Here is a 21,014-nt window from a genome sequence, read left to right as displayed (position 1 = left end):
ATACTTGTATTTACATTATATTAAGAGAATAAATTTAATCAAATATAACATCTCACTTGGATTTTCAGGCAACCCTTCCAAAAGAGGGGTTGTTACAGTAACGATGGAACCAGAGTAAAAATACATTTTCTGTTTTAGACAGTAGTGGATATGACCCTTGTGTTGCAAGATGCTTTCAGAGACTACCCAAAACCAGACAGATTAAAAAGCTTCCCAAGCGCTGACTGTACATTGCTCTGGCAGGAGCAGTTCAAAAGCAAAGCCTGTATTTCTGCCAGCTTCATCATTCACGAGTTCATCAGCATCATTCATTTGGACAGAGGCAAGTAAGTTTAGTAGGTTTAAAAATTAATTCCAGTTAAGTAGTAACCATACACCTAAGGGAATCCTACTGCTCTCTCCAACATCTTTAAGTCCACAAAGAAACCTTCCACATTGCTTGATTTTAGAATGAAACTTGATTTTTAAAGACATAAGCCGTTTTCCCACATTCCCAGTGTAGTCACAAACTCAAATCCTGCCACACTATAAAACCAATTTTCCTTTTCAACCAGAAGCAGAAGAGCTTCTGTCCAACATTTAAAGTAAGTTCTTCCCCACAGCTCCTAGAAATAGCTTAGCAATGGAGGGAGAACTTATTAAAAAGTATTAAATCCTCAACAATACGTAAGTAGGTTGAGACACACTGAGAAAAATCCTAGCAAATCAGTGTACACATAGATGCTCTCAGACATGGACACGGGGTCAGAACACACATGTGAACCACAATTGCCTTTACCAAAGCCAGCATCTCTCAGTGTTATTTGTGATTTCCATGGATCAGCAGCTATGAGGGCAACAAGAAGAGTTAAATATTTAAGCCTCCACCAAACATGATTAACCAAAAGCAGCTGAAACTTCAGCTGGATTAACTGTACAAACCAGGGTGAACTCATGTAGTCCAGGACCTGCCTCATCGTTTATGGACAGATTTTCTTCCCTCATACCGAAGGCAACAGCGCTGTAGATCTTATGTACAGACAGACTATGTTTTAGTCTAGGACAACACACTGTAGGCATATAACACAGATAGCAGCAAAGTAACTTTCTGTCTGTTTGGGAGTTGGATTTCTTTTCTTTTTTTCCTGTGGTTTTATTTTTTTGAAAACAAGAAAGTGCTTCAGAGCTCTGGAAAAGTGAGCAGGATCAGAACTCCTCATGGACATTACGTGCATAGTCCATAAGCTTGCTGCCTGTGAAGTACTCGCTGTATTTCAGGATCTCTTCCAGCTCTAAGTGATGGTTTTGATTTTCATCTGCTACTGCTATCATTTGCTTTGCTTCATTTAGGGCATTGTATTCATTCATAGGATCCATATATTCCTAAAACAAATAAGAAAATGAGTGTCAATGACTAAGCACACATTCCTACACATCAGAATGATGAACCTTAGCTCTAGATAAGCTTCAGCAATTATGAGACCAACTAAGCCATCCCAAAGTGAACATAAGTCATGGAAAAAAGCGGTAGCTCAGCTTTTCAACGGACATACTTCTATTCTCTTTGCTATTTTTCCATTCATTGCTCCCTTGGCTGTTCTAACAGAAATCCAGATTTTCTCACACCTTATGTCAGTGTATAAAATAAAAATATCTTTGATGTACTGGTTGCAAACTGAACTATCAAATCTGGTGGGGTTTTGTGAAGAAATGCCAATTCAAAATGAAAAAGTGGCACACTATTGATCTGTATGACCAATACAGATGTATTTTCTTGTTTCTTACATAGGTTTTTAGAATGATGTTGGATTTAAAATTGTCTTGCTTCATTTTAAACCTGCAGGCAGACATTCTGAGGTCAAGCCTCAGAAACAAAGCATTCTGCTCCTTTACCTAACCTGAAACAGATGAATAGTTTCCAAGCAGTGCACTTTAGCTCATGATGTAAAAGACGTAAGATCATCTTCAGTTCTTTCCAGACGTGACATATGTTAAGAGCATGTGTCTATGTGCATACACGTATAAAAAGACTTCACAGATAAAACGGCTATTTTTAGAAGAAAATTATCTATTAAAAGGTTATTAACATTGTCTATGTTACAAAATAACTGTTTATCCATACTAGCACTATGTTCATACCCACATTATTTGCATCCTGAGCTTATGACCTTCAACATTCACCCTGTCTCAGGGAGAAGACAAACATTTGAGAGGTTCTCCTTTCACCTGCCTATGCTGCAGTATGAATTCTGCTACTCAAAGTACATTCCTGCAGCCAGAAAGGGAAAAAAGCCAGAAGTGAACCATGAACCTCTTCCATTGGCCACAAAACTGCCACAACTACAGGGTGCAAAGTATTCTGTGTTGTTTCATAGACTCTTCTGCAGACAGAATTAATAGAAGAAGGGGTTTTAAAAAAGAAAAACACTCTGAAAAAGATCTCTGCTGTTTTCTAGGCTCCTGGGCCCCAAGGTTTGCTGGTCACTGGGGCTTTTCTGGTTTATTTTGGGGTTGTTTTCTTTAATACATAAGTTGCAGTTACTCCTTTTGCAACTGAAAGTATGACTCACTGCCCATTAACCAGGGCACCTAATGAAGGTTGTGACTTGCTTTCATATGCTCCATACCCATAGAAGTGTCTCTGTGACAAAAAAACCCTAAAAGCATACCTGTGAATAACAGTTAGGATAGGAAAACTTCCCCTCCGCTGGAGGGGAACAAAAAGTGTAACACTATCTGCAAGCAATCCAAAGTAGCAGTAGACACACACACACTGTACCGTTAATTCAAAACCTTGTTATTGGTTTTAAAAGCAGTAGAACTGTTTGAGGAAGACTTACCTCCAGCTCTTCCATTGTAACAATACCATCGTGGTTAGCATCAATCACCTCCTCAAATTCCTTTCGCCTATCTTTTACCCAGTCATCATCAACATCTTGAGCTTGCTGGTTCTCTACAGTACCAACAGGCAACGAAATGAACTCTGAAAGGGTGAGTTTCTTATCTCCGTCTTGATCTACAACAGAAGGACAGAGGAAGTGAAAAGTGTCTGCTGAATGCCCACTAAAATGAGAAATTCCTTCCTGTCTGAGATGTCACTGGTACACTCTGCCTGGTTCCAGCAGTCCACAACCCTGACTGTAGCAGAGAATAGTTACCATTTATAGCTTTGGATTGCCAAAACCTCTCTGCATTATGGTACACATACAATGTTTTAGAAGGCTAAAAAACATATGAACATACGAATCAGTAGAGGTTTTCTGGACCTGAAGGACACACCAGGTGGCAAGTTAAGCCTTTTTCTTTTTTAATCTACAATCTACCCAACAGGCATTTCTTGCAGCTGTATCCAGTCTCCCCTCGTATTAACATTCACACAAATTACCCCTCACAAATGACTGTACTGAAGTTGTTTTGGCTGTGTGCTTCACATACGTATCACTGGAAAGTCTTCATATTTTTGAAGCTAACAACTAGCAAAGTCATAGCTCTCTTTTTGTTTACTCCAGGTGTTCTAGCAGTTTAAATATGCATCACTAGTGACTCTGTAGAAAAAAAGTGTGCCGATACTTATGAATTTAAGGAAAAAAATACTATTTTCTTAGGAACTTCAACCATTACTTTCCAATTTCAGGACTGTACATCCTGATTCTTACTCAGTTGCGGGGCTGGGGAAATATGAAACTGTAACTGCCCTCCTCATGGAACACTCACATTAATGCATTTTACAGTATGTTACAACTATAAAACCTTTTATACTATGCTACAGTGACCCTCCAGTGCAGAAGCACTTCAGTGTGACACAGCATCAGCTGAACTTCTTTGTAGAAGTAGTCAGTGTAACTTTCTAATATACAATAAATACTGTGCTGCTCTTTAACATCCAGAGACTAGTCTTGAGAGAGGCATAGACAACTCCAGAGATGCTAGCATTAACGGTTTGGTTTTCTTACTGATCACATTACAAAGTATGTAGAAGAGAGCAAACAAGCTATGCCAAAATTTCAGATAGACCCATGACAGCGCAATGACCTAACACCTACCCAATAAAATGGTTTGCAATTAAACAGCTCCCAAGAAAGATGTTTTAAAATGGCATACCCAAATCTCGGATGATTTCTTTCACCATGAACTTCAGCATCCCCCTACTATGCTCTGGATGGAGAAATGACAAGAACTCTTCTTCATTCAGCATCAGATCAGGAGGTGGGTTGTCAGCTTGGTACCACCGATCCTTCAGGTTATCTAGAACTTCCTGTGCTAGAAATGTAAGAAGAAGATTAAAGCTATCATGTTCAATCTACTTAAAGTTCTTAAAATATACCTTCCTCGGACACTGAATTGTTTAAGCAATAATGACCTATGGACCAGTTATTTTACAGCTCAACTCCCAGGGAAAGCAGGAAAACAAAATGCAATCAGCTTAGTCTAGTTTGTGCTAGGAAAAGTCCTTTAACCAAATAACCAAACTGAAATTAGGCGATGAAACCAAAGGTTTAACTACACCTGTATCAAACCTCAGCATATCAACTGAAAAGTATCATCCTACCAGTACCATTAGCTGGCTCTGGTGAGGTATGAATAATCCAACTTGCTCCCCTTTCTTATTTTCATATTTTGAAGCCCATTACCAACAGAAAACTTTTGCCTGCCTGAATATCAGTAGTACCTTTCTTCTGAACAAAACATCTTTGTTTTCTACATTTTTTCAACATTATGTATACCTAATGGTCCTGAACATAACTAAACAGGGAAAAAACACCTGTGCAGGGTATTCTTTTTCTGGTGTAGGCATTTTCTAAATGACACAGTGGAAAAAAGTACTGCCTGTAGCACACGCTGCTTATCTGCAAACTACATTAACAAACACAAAGCTGAAGCAATTGCTGCTCACAAGTCTTAAAAACACTCTGAAAGACTACAGTTTTCATACAAACATTTTTTATTACTTTAATGAACTATCTTAAATAGCTCCTGCATGCTCTTGGTTGCTGAGTTTACACTACTAATTGCAATAATACAGTTGCAATGAAGAGTTAAGTCTTCAGTGAATGTTTTCTTGTGAAGAGTAAAGAAAACCTTCAGAGCCTGAAAATGAATCTTAGGGCAAGTTTGTAAAAGGCAAGTTTTAGTTACACCAAGGACGTAAGTAACTACAGAATAGACAAATCACTTGCTTATGGTCTTCCAGTGTAGCCAGCCCCAAATGTTAGAAGTCACAAGTCAGTCTCCCTTTTGCCTACCTTTCCTACTCAGCCTTAAATGAAACTCAACTGTCAGTCATCATTGAAACCTTTATTTAACCCTAAGTTACATGAAGTTGTGTCCCTAGTTTTGCCCTGGCATCCAAAATGTAGCATGCTTCTGTGCAGGACTCAGAACATATCTTAAGATCCACAAGTTGTTCTTTTTTATTATACAGGCCAAAACAAAAGTACCTTTACATTGCATTATAATATGAAAACAAGTTGTGCCTATTCTCCTCAGCAAGCAGTAGATAACTAATGTGACTTTCCCAAACAATGCTTGCTACCTAGGTAGAAAGACTATTATGTACCTGTTTCCCTTATTCAGCAAATCTTTAATCTGATGAGCATTCCTGTAAACTGTAGTTAACCACACTGTCATAGAACACGCTGCACAGGTGTTTTCCCTGCCAGAAAAGTCAAAGGTCCATTTGCATTTTAGTTGCTTTTTGATAAATGGAAAATATAACAACATAACCCACTTTAAAATGACTAATTCCTGCAAGGAAAGGCTAAGGCTTCGTGCTTTACTTAACTGTAAGTTTAAACCCTTTCAGACAGCGGGGCAGGGAGAGTACTCTCTTGTTGCAAGTTTATACCAAGCCAGATTCAATCGAAAGTTTCAGAAGTAATAAGGAAGAAACAATCTCACTAACCTAAAAAAAAATCAATCTCTATAAAGAGAACTCAGATGAAATAACTGCTAGGCAACCTTCTGCTGTTCCAGTATGCTTTGCAGTGCCTAAGCCTGCACCTATTTAAACATAACACTGGTAGCACATACACCCCTTCTGAATTTTAGAACAGGGATTCTTTAAAGCAGCTCCCTTTCATTTGGAGCAAGAAGGGTCCTCGTTCCTCAATTAACAATGTAAAGGTCCACAGACAACACAGGTCTGACAAATTTTAGCAGACTCTTAAATGTAACTACCTGAAAACTATTCAAACAGGTAGTAACAATTAAGCAATTAATTTTATTTAGTGTTAAGTATTTAGGTCAAAAGTGTTGGGAAGGCAGATTTGAGTTGGAAAGAAATTTAGTGTTTCTGTGTAATGATTTACACAGTCTGTATTTGTGTAGAAGCAGAATATTGAAACATTCATCTCATTTTAAGAACAGTTTTGACATTCAGGTTTTATGAATGTAAAAGAAAAACACACACCAACGCTCTGCACTTACTTTCTTCATCTATTTTCAACTCTTCATTGTTTTTGATCTTCTCTGCAATCTCTTTTTCATTAAAACCTTTGCTTGCCAAAAATTTAATTTTATATTCATCCCAGGACACATGGCCTGTAAGAAAGAGCCTTATCTCAGACATGGTATAACATGCTTAACAACAAACTTTCTTATCACTTAAAAGAGTAGGTGCTAAATTCTTTTGGCTCAGCTCCATAACCATCACATTAAGCTTTATGAATGGCAATATGAAAATTATCACCTAATTTACTTTTATGTTTCTTTAGACCACACAGGCCTTGTGAAAATAAGCCATTTTTGCCACCATCCTTACCCCATCCCTGGCAGAGCCACAATTTCCTATGACCACAAGTGAAATAACACAGCAGTCAACACAAAACTACCACTCTGACTGGAGCACGTTACTTCTTTGCTTTATTGTCTTGTGTAGGGATCAAATCTCACGATTACATGCAGACCAAAAGAACTTGCATTTTGTCACAGCACATTTGAAGAGCAGGTCTGGCTACTAGCAAGAGACTGAAGACATCATCAGGAGATGGAGGAAATCATTCATCTTACCATCACCATCAGGGTCCACAGCTCGGAAGTGCATTTTATTCTCTTCCACAGCTTCCTGGAAGTGTTCATCTGTCTTTTCCATGATCCAGCGCTGCATCTCTTTGGCACCTATCTTTTTATCATTATTTATATCCACCCTACAGACAAATAGCAAACAAGGTTTAGATTTGGAGATTGACAGGGGCAAACATGTAATGTATTTTTAGATTGTAACTTATTTACTTTATTCAACAGTAACATAGGTTGCTACAGAAAAGAGTGTATTTATAACCCTCTCTGAGAAGGTGTTTATAGTTCAAAGAATGTACAAGTAGCAAGTTAGTCCTTTATTTCATAGTTAAACTTAAGTAATTACAACACCTAGGTTACTACCCAATGAAAAGCATTCAGCCATACTTCACTTTGGTGTAAGTTAACTCATTTCAATATTAGGTTTTTCAGTAAATTTTCAAAGTACAGGAAACCAGAAATACATCAAAATTAGTTTATTTCATACTAGTTCAGAATTGCCAACCACCAGCTGCTGCAGACTGTCATGACTGAAAAATTTCTTCTCTAACATTATCTCAATTTATGCTTCCCAAGTCCTTTTTACCTTTATCTTCCAAGAGCTGCAACCCCTGTGTCTGCCTAGATGACAACTGCCACAACCATTAAAAACAAGCAAAATGGTACTTTTGCCAAGAAAGGATGGAACAGGCAATCCTTAAGGTCCCTTCCAACTTGGTATTCTGTGATTCTATGAAAATATAGCACAAGGACTTCCAAACTGTTTAATACTTCAAGCTACAGAACTAAACTTTTTCTGCCTGACTAAATTATCAGTAAACGTCCAATCTGACAATCCATTTTATTCCTTAATGGACTATCAATATTGCTTTATTGTACTCAGATGCACTGCCATACCAGCAATTCCATTAATGGGTATTTCATTAAAATGAAATAACATACAAATTACAGTTGAAGACCGAACACAAAACCATAACATGCCACTTTAAAGGTTTGGTTTTTCTGAGGATATCATTAAGTATTTATTTTGAAACAATACATTATTTAAAATCAAAAAGCCATCACTAACACTTAAGAGGCAAGATTCTATTTAAAACACACCAAAACCACTCTTGTTCAATTAGAACAACAAACCACCATAAACACACACACAAAAGAAGAGAGGGGGGGGGAAAGGCAAATGCACAGAAAAAAACAGCTTAACTTTGGCTTTTTTATCTGTTTGTGTTGCTGTCTTAGCAGTACTGAAGTGTTATCATTGAAATTCAAGTTATTAAATGTGATTTCCCTTTAAATGTCAACTAAATGTTAAAAGCTTAAGCCACATAACAAATAATCTTCTACAATACTTAGCTCTAAGAATAAATGCAGAATGAGTGGGTTTAAATATTGTATCACATCTCTCCTCACACATACGAGCACGTTCATTATTAGCAACTTTTCAGTATGACAAGACCAGTAAAATGGTCACACTCCACTCACACCACCCTGCACGTACAGGTGAATAATGTGGAGTGCGATACGGAACAGGTACCATCAAAAATGAGCAGGGAAAACAAAGCATTTCTCCCGCAACATTTAACATCCTAGTTTCCTTAGATCAAAGCCACCAAACTCACTACTCTCTAATTGTACTTTCCATATAAATGACTTTGTAACTGGGGAAAAGGTAAGAAACATCCCATTTATTGCTCTTCCAGGTCATGAAAGTACACCTTTGTTCTGCTACCCAGAGAGCAGAAGTCTCCAGTGACTCAGATTTTCATGAACTAAAAGACATTCACTGTACAAGGGGAGCTGAAATCCTTCTGCTGGCCATGAACAGCACTTCTGCTTCCAAGAGGAATATTTATGACTGTACGAAATATAAGATGTGGTCCTGCTGTGAGGTTACCACCTAAGGCAATAAAAACAAAAGACTGGCCACGCTTCCTCAGGTAACCATCTCATACAGAACAGGCTACTGAAAACATTTCCACTAATAATGGCAAGCTTAGATAATTACATGTGGCTGAACAATCTCATACTGAGAAGTCATGGAAAACTGATTTTAACACTGAGATGGGCAATCAGTCTTCTATGGCAGACAGGCCTGAGCACACAAAGGATGTGAGTAATGAACAGTACATTCTAATGTGCTCCTTAAAAAAATGCCAAAGAATAAGTACTGGCAAGAAAGAATTTAAGTTCAAGAAAACAAGAGGAATCCAAGCAAGGATATCTTGCCAATTTACAACATACTGGAGGGAGCAGGAAGGCAGTGTTCTTACCCAGAGAACTAAAGATAACAATTTCTTTGAGTATCTAATGCATATCATTTTAGAATTGGTTTGTTTCATCCAAATAATGAAACACAGACCCAGAAATTTTTTAAGAACAGAAAACAAAGCAAAGCTCTATGTTAGATGGTAGGTGTGCAAAATGCATTAAATGTATATTTAAATGTGTGGGTTAGGGAAAAAAAAAATCAGGATGCACACATCACTTAAAAGCTTCCAATGGCACAAAGCGTAAACAGGTTTTTAACTGAGTAACACAAATCTGTAATCTAAACCAAAGACATTAAAGCAGAAATACTTAAAATGTCACTTCATTCTTTATTCTACCTGCTATTGTCCAACATTGGCTGTCATTACCAGCACTTTCCCACCACAGACAGAATGCATACCAGTAGAAATAAATGCTGTGGTAGACTATGAGGCAAACTGAAATTAAGAAAGAGGGCATGGATATTACGCAAACCACTCTCTCCTTGCAGTCCAAACACAAACAGTCCCAGCTGTGGAGTCTATCAGAGCTACACTTACGAGCACTGGGGGATTCAGAAGGAGTTCTGCTTTTGGAAAGAGTAAGTTTATGACTTTTAAACAAGGGGAATTAAAACCAAAAAACCTCTGTACACTGCAGTAGTATGCAGAAGGCTATTTAAGCCTGTGTCCTGATGAATGACCATCAGGGTAAGGCACTTGGCTAACACAAAGCTTTTCATTTTTAAATCACCACTAGGACTGCTGCTCAGTAGCTGAAAACATCAGCAAAATGCAACTGATAGAAGGAGATGCAACTTTCAGACTCACAGACGTAACTCCATCACCACAAACACACCCTGGCAGAAAGCACACGTTACAGACTTCTTCACTTTATCAGTTTTGTTCAGTACATGCAATTCAATTTACAAGTTGTGACCCTCAGAAGCAATAAACTGAAGCCTAGTACCCAATGCCACCGATTTAGCAAAATCAGCATCACCATAAACACAACTGATTGCTTTTAATATCCTTCCTCCTCCCCTGCTATCAACACCCACCTTCACAAGCCAAACTACACCATACAGTAACACAAAAGAGAACCCACAGATTCCAGGCTGATTTAAACTATATCATTGACGACAAATTTAAACTTCCTAGCTTTCCACAGACATTTACACTATTTCTCTTTTCAGTCTTTAAGTGTGTCTAGAAAGCAAGTGAATTCCTCAGAATGCTGTTCTATATTTCTAATCATCTGATGGAATGTAATTGTATCTGAGTGAAGCTGATCTTGAATCCAACTGCTTTTAAGCTGCTTAAGACTCTTTCATCACAAAGAGGCAGAAATGGAGTTTGCAATTTGTGAATGACAATCACTAACTACCCACTGAGTGTTTCCAATAAACATATAGCAATAAAGAAAATTAAATCTTCTGAGCACAATCTTAGTATTTGGATATATCCTCCCAATGAAGTGAGTGGTCTGAAAAGCAGACACAGTAATAAAGGATTCTGCTCTATATGAGAAAGGCACTCTGGTTTGCCTGTTTCATTTAGCAACTTTATTCAGCAGAACACCAATGTTATTATTGATATTTTTTCCCTGTTAATGAAAAGTTTGCAGAAAAAAAAAAGCTTTGTTAAGCCTTCTCATTTGATTTCAAGTATAAGAGCATCCACACACCATCATGAGCATGAGAAGCACCAATGTAATTGAAACTGTTCTAATAAAATTAATTCTCCATTGCAAAAAGGCAAATAAAGCAAATTCTGCCACCTATTGTCTAAAAGTATGCACTGACTTTGATTTCCAATTCCATTAAGTGACCTTCAAGCACCTGACAGTTCATCAGCTGACACAAACCTTACCTAGCACAAGAAATGCTTTATAAAAGAAAAAATACTTTAATGTCTAGAAGTAGTTTTACACCAAGTAAAGATACGGACAAAGGCTTCGAAAAGGCTACAAAAAGAAAAATCTAATCTTTCTATTCTCATACTTCATTCTCTTTTCTAAATTCTAAAGAATTAAATGTTAACAACACTTCATACAGAAAACTGTCACGTCAATTTCTGAATTCTTGGTATATGCCGTTAGGCACAATTATTTTTACCCTTCATGTACTTCATTCAAACACTGACATTTTAGACACTCAGCATCTACTAGGAAGTTTCATGAACAGAAAGCAACTGTTAGTTTATCTACCACACTCTCATCCATATGTCAGTACGTTTTATTATACCATTTCCATGCTCACTCCTGAGGATGGTTTACACAGGTATGTTCATACCTTAGTAACAAGAACACAGTGCTTATAGTGTGATGCTTTTCCCCTCATCATCACAGGTTTTGAATACTACAGAAAAACTTGCAAATTTTACTTGAAACCAGAGAAAGAGGCTGCACTGCTCATGGCAACGTACAAAAACTTACTTGGAAAAGATGACCATGAGCTTCTTTCTATTTCTTCTGGGTTCTGAGTCTTCCTCAAACTCTTCCATCTCTTTTCCTAGGAAAACTTCTTGATGAAATTCCTTGTTAAGGTGTCCATCCATCTCCATTTTGACCCCATTCAAGTGATCTGGGGGCAAGATCTCATTCTCATCTTTACTGTCAGCTGGCTTTTCTTTGAGGGCTGAATTATTTGCAGGCCTTGCATAAACATCCATGAGGAGAAATACAAACAGAAGGGACAAATACAGAGATCCCAAACTGCAGAGAAAGGCCTGTCTTGACATCATTTTTTTTTTTTCCTTTTAATTCAAAGTACTGGCTGGTTAAATTTCTGTGAATGGATTAAATGATCTAAAAACAAAAAGGAAAAAGCACATGCAAATTCAACTCTAGAACATTATGTCATCAATAAAACTCCTAAAATTCAGAATCTATACACACATTTGCTGTGAAAGAATTAAAAAGCCTGTTAAATAATAAATATGCACCAAGAGATTAATTGTGCTTGTTTTCAGCCTGGACAATTGTAACCTCTGTCAGAGGACTACAAGAAGGATGGAGGGGGACTTTTGACAAGGGCCTGCAGGGACTGGACAAGTGGGCTTTAAACTGATAGAGGGGAGATCTGGATTAAACATTAGGAAGAAATTCTTCCCTGTTCAAGGCCAGGTTGGATGGGGCTTGGAGCACGCTGCTCTAGCAGAAGGTGTCCCTGCCCGTGGCAGGGGCTTGGAACTGGACGAGCTTTAAGCTCCTTTCCAACACAAACCATTCCATGAATTTGGTAAGTCTGAGAGACACAGGGTTACAAATGCCATCACATGAAGGGGAGCTGGAAAGACACAGGAAACAGCCGGCAGGAAAAAGCAACCAAAGGGGCGGACCTGTCATGCCCTGCTTGCCAGCGTCCGAAAACCTCTGCCACAAAAGAGTTCGCAGGCACAGAGGCAGGACCCCGTTAGCGCGCTGCGGAGCACAAAACCCCCGCACCCCAGAGGCCCAGCCCCGGGACAGGGAAAACCCACCCGGCCCGCGGGCAGGAACCACAGACGGAGAAGGGGAGCCTGACACGCACTCACCGAGAGCTCCGGGTGCCCTTTTCCTGCAGGAGGGGGAAGCAGCCTCTGAGAAGCGCGACAGAAGGGCCGCGGCCCCGGCAGCTCCGCTTGGAGCGGCCCCGAGCCCGCTCCCGCCCAACAAGCACGGGCTGAGGGACCGGGAGCGGGGCGCGGGCGCTGGGCGGGAACTGCGTCAGCACGCCACGCGTGCGTGAGGGGCGACGAGCGGCCATCTTGGAGCAGGGCAAAAAGCGCTCTGAGGAGCAGCCGCCATTTCCCTTCACGGCGGGCCCGGTGAGGAGGGCAAGCAGAACTCGCTGAGTGCTGAAGAGCTGAAGGCACTTCCTCACACAGAATCATGGAATCAAATGGGTTGGAAAAGACCTTGAAGATCGTCAAGTCCAACCGTTCACAGCACTGCCAAGGTTACCACTAACCCATGGCACTGAGGGCCTCGTCTGCACGGTGTGTGAACACCTCAGGGACAAGTGACTCCAGCACTGCCCTGAGCACCTTTTGGGGAAAGAATTGTTCCTCATCTCCATTGAAACCTCCCCTGGTGCAGCTTGAGGCCGTTTTATCTTCTCTATTACTTGTTACTAGAGAGAAAAGAGCAACCCCACCTCACTACAACTCCCTTTCAGGCAGTTAAGGAAAGCGGGAAGATCCTCCCTGAGCCTTCTCCCACCTAAACTCCCCAATTTCCTCAGGTGCTCCTCATCATTGTGCTCCAGGCTCTTCACCACCTTTGTTGCCCTTCTCTGGACCTGCTCCAGTGCTGAAGACATCCTCTCCAAAGCTACCTCAGCAAATGATGATCCTTCTTATGTCAGTTAACAATAAAGCGGAACTCCTCCACATGTTATAATTCCCTGCCAGGATGCTTTTCCCTTGCTATACATCCATCTCCAGCATTGCGCTTATTTCTCACCTATTTTCCTTGGGAGCCGTTAAATTACTGCTTTCTGTATGTAATGCAGTACTGGCAATCCTTACAGGATCAGAACGTTCCTAACACACGACTGCTTTCACAAGACTACGTGCTAGCAGTGCCGCAAGGACGAGCACCGCCACGCACCAGAACCACCACAGGGGCAGCCACGTTTGCTCCGCTGCCCACCACGGCGCGCCCGGAGCCACAATGGCACCGCCTCGGCTTCATATGCCCTGTTGCAAGATGGCCACCGCAAGGCGCCGCCGTCTACGGTCAGGTGGTGCGGGGCGCGGCCACGCCTCCTGCTCCTTCCCGTAGCAGGCCAGCGGCGAGCGGAGCGGCAGCGTACAGCGAGCCCCGGCGGGAGGCCTAGCAGGTACGCGGGAGCCGAACTGGCCCTGTCCCGGAGCTTCCCCGAGGAGAAGCAGGCCGGAGGCATGAAACCACCTCTGAGGCACGGCGAAGCGCGGTGAGGGCTCCCGCAGGAAGCTTGTCCTTTCTCGGCGGCCGTACGTCGCTCCAGCCCCCGGGGCTGGGCCTTCTGCCGTTCCCGCCTAAACCTTAGTGACGGGGCCTGGAAGGGAGGTCGAGGCCCCGCGGCCATGAAGCCGCTGCGGCTGCTGTGCCGCCACAAGACGGCCCTGGGCCTGGGCGGGCTCTCGCTCTTCGCTGTGGTCCTGCTCTACCTGGCCAAGTGCACCTCCGAGGGCCTCCGACCTCTGGCAGCCCCTCGCGGGCTCCCGCACAACCAGCCCGCGGCCCTGCCTCCGCGAGGTGCCCGGGGCCAGCACCCCCCCGCAGCCCCGCCACCCTCCCCTCAGGAGACCGCCTTCGTGGCCGTGCTCATCACTAGTGGCCCCAAGTACAGTGAGCGGCGCAGCATCATCCGCAGCACGTGGCTCTCGGGCACTGGGCGCCCACCTCACGATGATGTCTGGAGCCGCTTTGTCATTGGCACAGCGGGGCTCGGGGCAGATGAGCTCCGTAGCCTGGAGCTGGAGCAGAGCCGGCACAGAGACCTCCTCCTCCTGCCAGAGCTGCGGGATTCCTACGAGAACCTGACTGCTAAAGTCCTGGCCACGTATGTCTGGCTGGATCTGCACCTGGACTTTCAGTTTGCCCTAAAGGCCGATGACGATACCTTTGTCCGCTTGGATGTGCTCGTGGAAGAGCTGAGAGCCAAGGAGCCACGTCGCCTCTATTGGGGCTTCTTTTCCGGCCGTGGTCGAGTGAAATCTGGTGGCAAATGGAAGGAGAGTGCCTGGGTGCTCTGTGACTACTACCTACCCTATGCTCTTGGCGGTGGTTACGTGATTTCTGCTGATCTGGTTCACTACTTGCGTATTAGCAGGGACTACCTGAACATGTGGCAGAGTGAAGATGTCTCGTTGGGCGTGTGGCTGGCTCCCATTGACGTGAAGAGAGTGCACGACCCTCGCTTTGACACCGAGTATAAGTCACGAGGTTGCAACAATAAGTACATAGTAACTCATAAGCAAAGCATCGAGGACATGCTGGAAAAGCACCAGACCCTGGCTAAAGAAGGAAAGCTCTGTAAGGAGGAGGTTAAGCTCAGGCTTTCCTACATGTATGACTGGGGAGTGCCTCCTTCACAGTGTTGCCTAAGGAAGGATGGCATCCCTTGAAAGGCTGAGGAAGGAGAAGGCAGAATGTTGGTGGACTCTTGGTTACTGTTGTGGAGAATCCCAGTAACTAGGGCTTAAAGATTACTCTAAAGATTTTGCACGTTTCATTATGTCACAATCAATGAAATCCTGAAACTCCTAAGAGCTACTGATGTGGGATGATGCAGAGATGCTTAAAAGAAAAAAAGAAATAGATGGCAAAAAGCATGGAAAGGCTCAGATGACAGGATTGAAGGCAAGTAACAGGTTGCAAGATTTGGATAGTACAAAAAGTTTTGGGGGGATAACTTGAATGAAAAGTTGCTGGAAGATTTATTTGCTAAAGATCATGACTGGCCTTTATGCTGGCTATAAAATTGTCAAACTAGCATCTGCTGTTTATTTCTTGGCAAGGACGAAGTGGCAGCTTGGCAAGGTTTGAAGGTTCTAGTGGGGCTGCAAATCAGCTGCTAATGCCAGTGGGAGCAGGTGGCTGGTTATTGACACAAGCAGTCAAGTGAAGGGAACAATTTTATGGAGGATATTTGTGTTAGGGGAGGAGAAAGCCTCTTTCTCTGGCCAGTGCTCCAGTTTACAAGAATGGCATTATTAGACCTGTATAACTTGTTGTTTTGTTGTTTTAAAGAAATCATGTATATAAATTACCTGGCAGCTACAGGGTAAGTCAATATTTGGGAAGTTGGATGAGTTACGGTATTTGGCAGATACAGAACATATTTTGGGGGCAAATAGTTATGCTATGAAGCTAGCCTTGTTAGGTGTAGGTGTTTTTTGCTTATCCTCCTGTGTATGAAGAAACATTTCCTCTCCCACCAGTAAGTAATCTCACTGATGACTACAAGGTCAGACATTGTAGGCTTCAGCTTTACGTTGTTCTGGGTTACTTCTGTAAAGTGTAAATCAGCAGGATTAGATCAGTGGAAGCTATTCAGAGTTCAGACATAATTGCCCTGATATGGGTACTTCAGCTAAGAAAGTAAACTCTGAGTGTTGTCAAGAGAAATTGGTTCCCCCACCACCCAAATTCCTGTTTGGGGGGAACCTTGTCTCTCTTTTTAGGAGATACATTGCAATCTAAGGAGAATAATCCAACAGCTCCAACAACAGTCACCTGTAGATGCTCAAAGCTCAACTCTTATGAATTCCCTCTTTCTCTCCAACAGCACTTTTAGTGGAACTAAAAATAATATCACACGAGGTCTAAGTGCTCAATTCACCCATCAATAAATGGGATCATGACCTCTTAGTCCTGTCTCCAGTACAAGTAATTCTTGTACTGATAGAGCTGGTCAGTATCAGATCCAGTACTGGACAATAAATGCAGACGGGACAATCACACAATCTCATCATGTTACTTATCTTCAAACCCTGTTTATCATTCAAACATTTTTGAATGGCAGGTGCTCCAATACACAGAAATCCTTTCTTTTCCAGCACTAGTACAGGGCAACTGACTTCCAGTAACCTTTGTCAGCATAAGATCTTTCAGTGTAAGCAGAGTTTTCACTTTTATGCCTTAAGGGCATCCTTAATGATCAGTTTTACTGTTTGTTGCACACTGCACTTTGACACAATTCCATTTCCTCCTCCCCCAAGGTCAGTGTCTGCAGGAAGACACTAATTGCATAATAATTAAAAGGAAAAGGGTACTAATATCTCTCAAATTAGCAAATTAGCAATTCATACCAAAGGAATCAAGTCTGAGGGGGTTTTGTTACTCATTTTAATCCACTTGTTGACAATTAAGAATAAGTTTTCTGCAGAGGATAATTCTCCATGTTGAAAATTGGAACAAAGCTTTTGACTTCCTTCCAAAACAAATTAAGATACCGAAGAAAAAGTAAGTTATTTTAGCATGTGGCCATTCTAATGCATGCTTATGTATTAAGCTAAGCAGATGTGCTTTGCAGCAAGGTATGCTATTCCAAAACAAGGATTTAACAAGATTACAGGAAACTTCAATTGATTTTTAGCATTAAGAACAAAAATACCTATTTGCCATTTGGGGTTCACTAGTACTGTGTGTGTATATATGTGATTAAATGCTTGTAATGTGAGTATTTATAATTATTGAAAATGTATTCTGTATAGGAAAAATAGGATAGATAAACATAATTTTAAATTTAAGGAGGTACTGTTATGTCCAGGAGTTTTACATATCAAGCAGTGCTTGAATTTATTGGTGTACAAGCCATTATTTAAAGTACTGGGATCTGAACTGCAGATCAGAGTCTGCTGCATGTCTCTGGAGCTAGTAGAATGTACCATTTCTCCATTTCCATCAAGAACTGTGCTCACAGAAGCTGTTTACATTGTTGACTTTGACTCCCCCAAACCACAACTCCCATCTTCACTCCTCAGAAAAAAGTGGTTTTCATAGCTAGCAGAATTAATGGGAGAGAAATGCTGGATCTCCAGCTGATATTTGACCCCATGGAAAACACTGTGCATATAAATATCTACTAGTTAAGAAATCTTCTTGCATCAGAGCTATTGTGCACCCTAAAATACATAGCTGATCTCAACAGCAGCACAGCATATTGCTTCCCCAGTGCACAGTTTAAGTGATGGGGACCACTCTCACATCTTCTGACACAGCTGTGTTATACCATTTTCTGTTTAAGGTTACCCATGTTTTGCTCTAACTGTGGAACCCTAAACTCATAAAATGGTTTGTGTTGGAAGGGAGCTTAAAGCTCATATAGTTCCAACCCCTGCCACAGGCAGGGGGGACACCTTCCACCGGACCAGGTTGCTCCAAGCCCCTGTGTCCAACCTGGCCTTGAGCACTGCCAGGGGTGAGGCAGCCACAGCTTCTCTGGGCACCCTGTGCCAGCGCCTCAGCACCCTCACAGGGAAGAACGTGTGCCTAAGAGCTCATCTCAATCTCCTCTCTGACAGCTTAAAGCCATCCCCCTTGTCTTAACACTATTTCCTTTATAAAAGAGTTGCAAAACATATTAATGTGGAAAGCGTGACAGATCCATGTCCTTTGATAAATGGCTTTAATTTGCCTAGTAGACACCTCCCTTCAAATAAAGCACTTAGATTTCAATCCCACTCAACTGAAAAAAAGTAAAAGTTTTTAGACTTTTTTCCTGCATTCAAAATAAATTGAAACATTTGGAAGAGAACAGACCCCCCACATGTTCTGTGGCAAAACCCTGAAAAACATTAACTATTACAGGATTATTATTTTATACATATTTTACTAGCAAGTATTTGCATGTGAAAGACCTACGAGTGTTATTTTGGGTAATGAAACATCTGTGCATTGCATGAGTGAGTCACTAAAGTTTGAAAACAAGGTTTCAGTCCAAACTTCATTTCTGAGCCCATTTTGCTTAAAGCAAAATCTGAAGCACATTTTGAACAGCGTATGTATAGTGTATTTTAAACATAGTAATTAAAGGCTGTGTTCATACCTGCTCGGTACTAGATTCCATGATAGTATCTCAGAAGTTTAATATATGACATTTTTATACTTGAAAACTATCTTTATCTCTCTTGAAAGTCAGACAGAGGAGCCTGACTTCAGTGAGTCCAGCATCTAAAAGGATGTTTTAATGCTGCTGAGGAATAACCAGGTTTTGGTCTTTATAGCAGCTATAGTAGCTTGGAAAGTTGTCTTGTTGGCCTTAGTGAAACAAGATTACCCAGGAACAGATTTACCTTTTTTCTTGTAGCCATTCTCAGTGGCAAGTGGTTAGTGATGTGTTGGGCTTATTATTTCTTTAAGTAGTATTTTTTCCTGGTTTCCAAGTTTTTTCTTCAGAAATACTTTGCATTTTTAATATTAATATGGGGAAAATGATCCCTTTGGCTTTTCTAGAGGTTAGTGTGTTACATGTTAAGAAGTTAAGCTTATATAGACTTGACACAGTTGCCTGTGTTGGCATCCCTTCAGGAGTACCAGTGAGCTAATCTGTGACACTCCTGAGCCTTTTGTTATCATTTACAGACTCATTCTACAAAGCTGGTAGGTACAATAGAGAAGGTAATGGTTCATGACATGCCTTTGCTGTGATCATATCCTAGAGACTTGATACTGAAATATTTAAAGATGACAATGGCATAAACTCAACTAGAAAGTTGATTTTATTTTCCAGTGATTTTAATGTTATGTGTGTAAAAATAAGCAGCTAAACCATAAATTGCCATAGTAAATAGACAAACAGTTCCACTTAAACCCTCAAGCTTCTAAGAATTCCTACAGTCAGCTAAAGACTTAAAAAACAAACCCAACTTAGAAATTACTATTCCTGTAAGCAAACACTTTCCTTTCTGAATGTCTAGCCCTATTAATTGGAATTTTGCTCAAATACAGCTTCTGTGTGTCATACTTTTAACAAACATTCCACTTTCTGGAGTTGAAATGCCTCATTTTTGAGCATTTCAGTTTGTATTTCATACCTGTTAACGCCAGTATTTGAGGGGGACATAAAATAAAAGCCCAGCAGCATGGGAAGGCCGTTTTAAGACTTGCTTTTCTAATAGTTTGTGTTCAGCTCAGCTCCAGCATCAGATTTGAAATATGGTTTTGATATTGCTGTGTGCTTGACAAGATGTCAACACGTTCACTACTGAACACACTGCCTGTTGCTACAAATTGGCTTCTGTAAGACGCTTTTACCTTGGAACTGGAACTACTTTATGCCAACATAATACACCAGTTATTTCTTTCTAATACTACTTAGTTAATGTCTAGTAAAACTTAGGAACAGATTCATTTGGTACTTGTAGCCTGTTTGAAGCTGAAGGATACTACATCCATGTGCCTTTATGAACCAGAAGTAGCGTAGGGTACCGTGCTGAGTACGTTTTAAGCAGTTGAATGAAATTGCACGTTTTGCAGCCACAACTTTCCCATTTGAGGGTGGAGTGTGGCACACAGCTTGTTTGCTGAGCATTTCTATAGGAAATAAACTGCTCGAAACCTGAAGCTCTCTGTGATGATGGAAACTCTTGGTTATTGCCTAAGTATGTTGTATATGTATTTATGTCCTTTCATGTATGCCTTTATTGGCTAAAGGATGTGTGCTGTGAGTTTTAATAAAAGATTTTTGCTGTATAGGTGATGGCTTGTGCTGTGTAGGAAAAGATACAAGTGTGGTTATTTTCAGTTTGTTATGCCACTGGGAGGCACAAAGAATTGGCTCAGTCTTAAGCAACTGCCCAAAAATGCTTCAGTTGAGGTCAGTAATAATGATGAATCAACATGCCAGAGCCCTGCAGGAGCTGCTGGCCCAGAAGTGATGCCATGGTCACACATACACAGAAATAAATGTACCTCATCATCCAGATCTTACATTAGTTGCAGTATAGAGGCATGACTTAAATTGTAAGGCACTTAGAAAAAGGGTTTTTCTAGCTAAAAAGCACATTGATTCTGGTCTTAGCCAAGAAGTATTTTAAGCAGTTGGGCATCCATTAACACCATTGGCTATAGTCCCATTTGATGTAAAAAAAGCCCCAAATACTAGCAATATTCTGACAGAGAACTGAAAATATTTTCAATGTAACATCTGCTGAAATCATGTCAACACTTCAGGCAGTTTGAACAGCGCTAGCTTTCTGCTGGTGAAGTAGGTAGTCCATTCTCTGTAGTGTGTGTTCTTGCTGCTTCTGCCAAACCCTTGGAAGCATATTTTGGGCTCTGGCCCAGATAAACACCTC

The 21,014-nt window shown here is 41.1% G+C and overlaps 2 protein-coding genes across 4 annotated transcripts in view; one reads left to right on the top strand and one right to left on the bottom strand.

Annotated features, from left to right (window-relative positions):
• Positions 1 to 4: 4 nt before the first annotated feature.
• Positions 5 to 12,961, bottom strand: SDF4 (stromal cell derived factor 4). Its single transcript, XM_065696731.1, has 7 exons — positions 12,780 to 12,961; positions 11,680 to 12,051; positions 6,988 to 7,124; positions 6,406 to 6,519; positions 4,081 to 4,239; positions 2,820 to 2,995; positions 5 to 1,362 (listed from the first exon to the last, which is right to left on the bottom strand). The coding sequence occupies exons 2-7, from the start codon at positions 11,985 to 11,987 to the stop codon at positions 1,186 to 1,188; spliced, it is 1,071 nt and encodes a 356-aa protein (XP_065552803.1). The 5' UTR covers positions 11,988 to 12,051; positions 12,780 to 12,961; the 3' UTR covers positions 5 to 1,185.
• The window catches only part of B3GALT6 (beta-1,3-galactosyltransferase 6), a 39,002-nt gene continuing 30,640 nt past the window's right edge, over positions 12,653 to 21,014 (top strand). Inside the window, exons 1-2 of one of the 3 annotated variants that reach the window (XM_065696733.1) lie at positions 12,653 to 13,223; positions 13,469 to 20,409. In XM_065696733.1, coding sequence (XP_065552805.1) covers positions 14,295 to 15,338 — 1,044 coding nt within the window. In that variant the 5' untranslated portion in view covers positions 12,653 to 13,223; positions 13,469 to 14,294 and the 3' untranslated portion in view covers positions 15,339 to 20,409. Of the gene's footprint in view, positions 20,410 to 21,014 lie in introns of those variants that run through there. The other 2 variants (XM_065696732.1, XR_010616369.1) reach the window with 2 other exon arrangements.

This window comes from Lathamus discolor, chromosome 16 (genome assembly GCF_037157495.1).
Source record: "Lathamus discolor isolate bLatDis1 chromosome 16, bLatDis1.hap1, whole genome shotgun sequence".
NCBI lineage: Eukaryota > Metazoa > Chordata > Aves > Psittaciformes > Psittacidae > Lathamus > Lathamus discolor.
The sequence above is the reverse complement of the archived record's forward strand: the minus strand, read 5'-3'. Positions and strand labels throughout refer to the sequence as shown.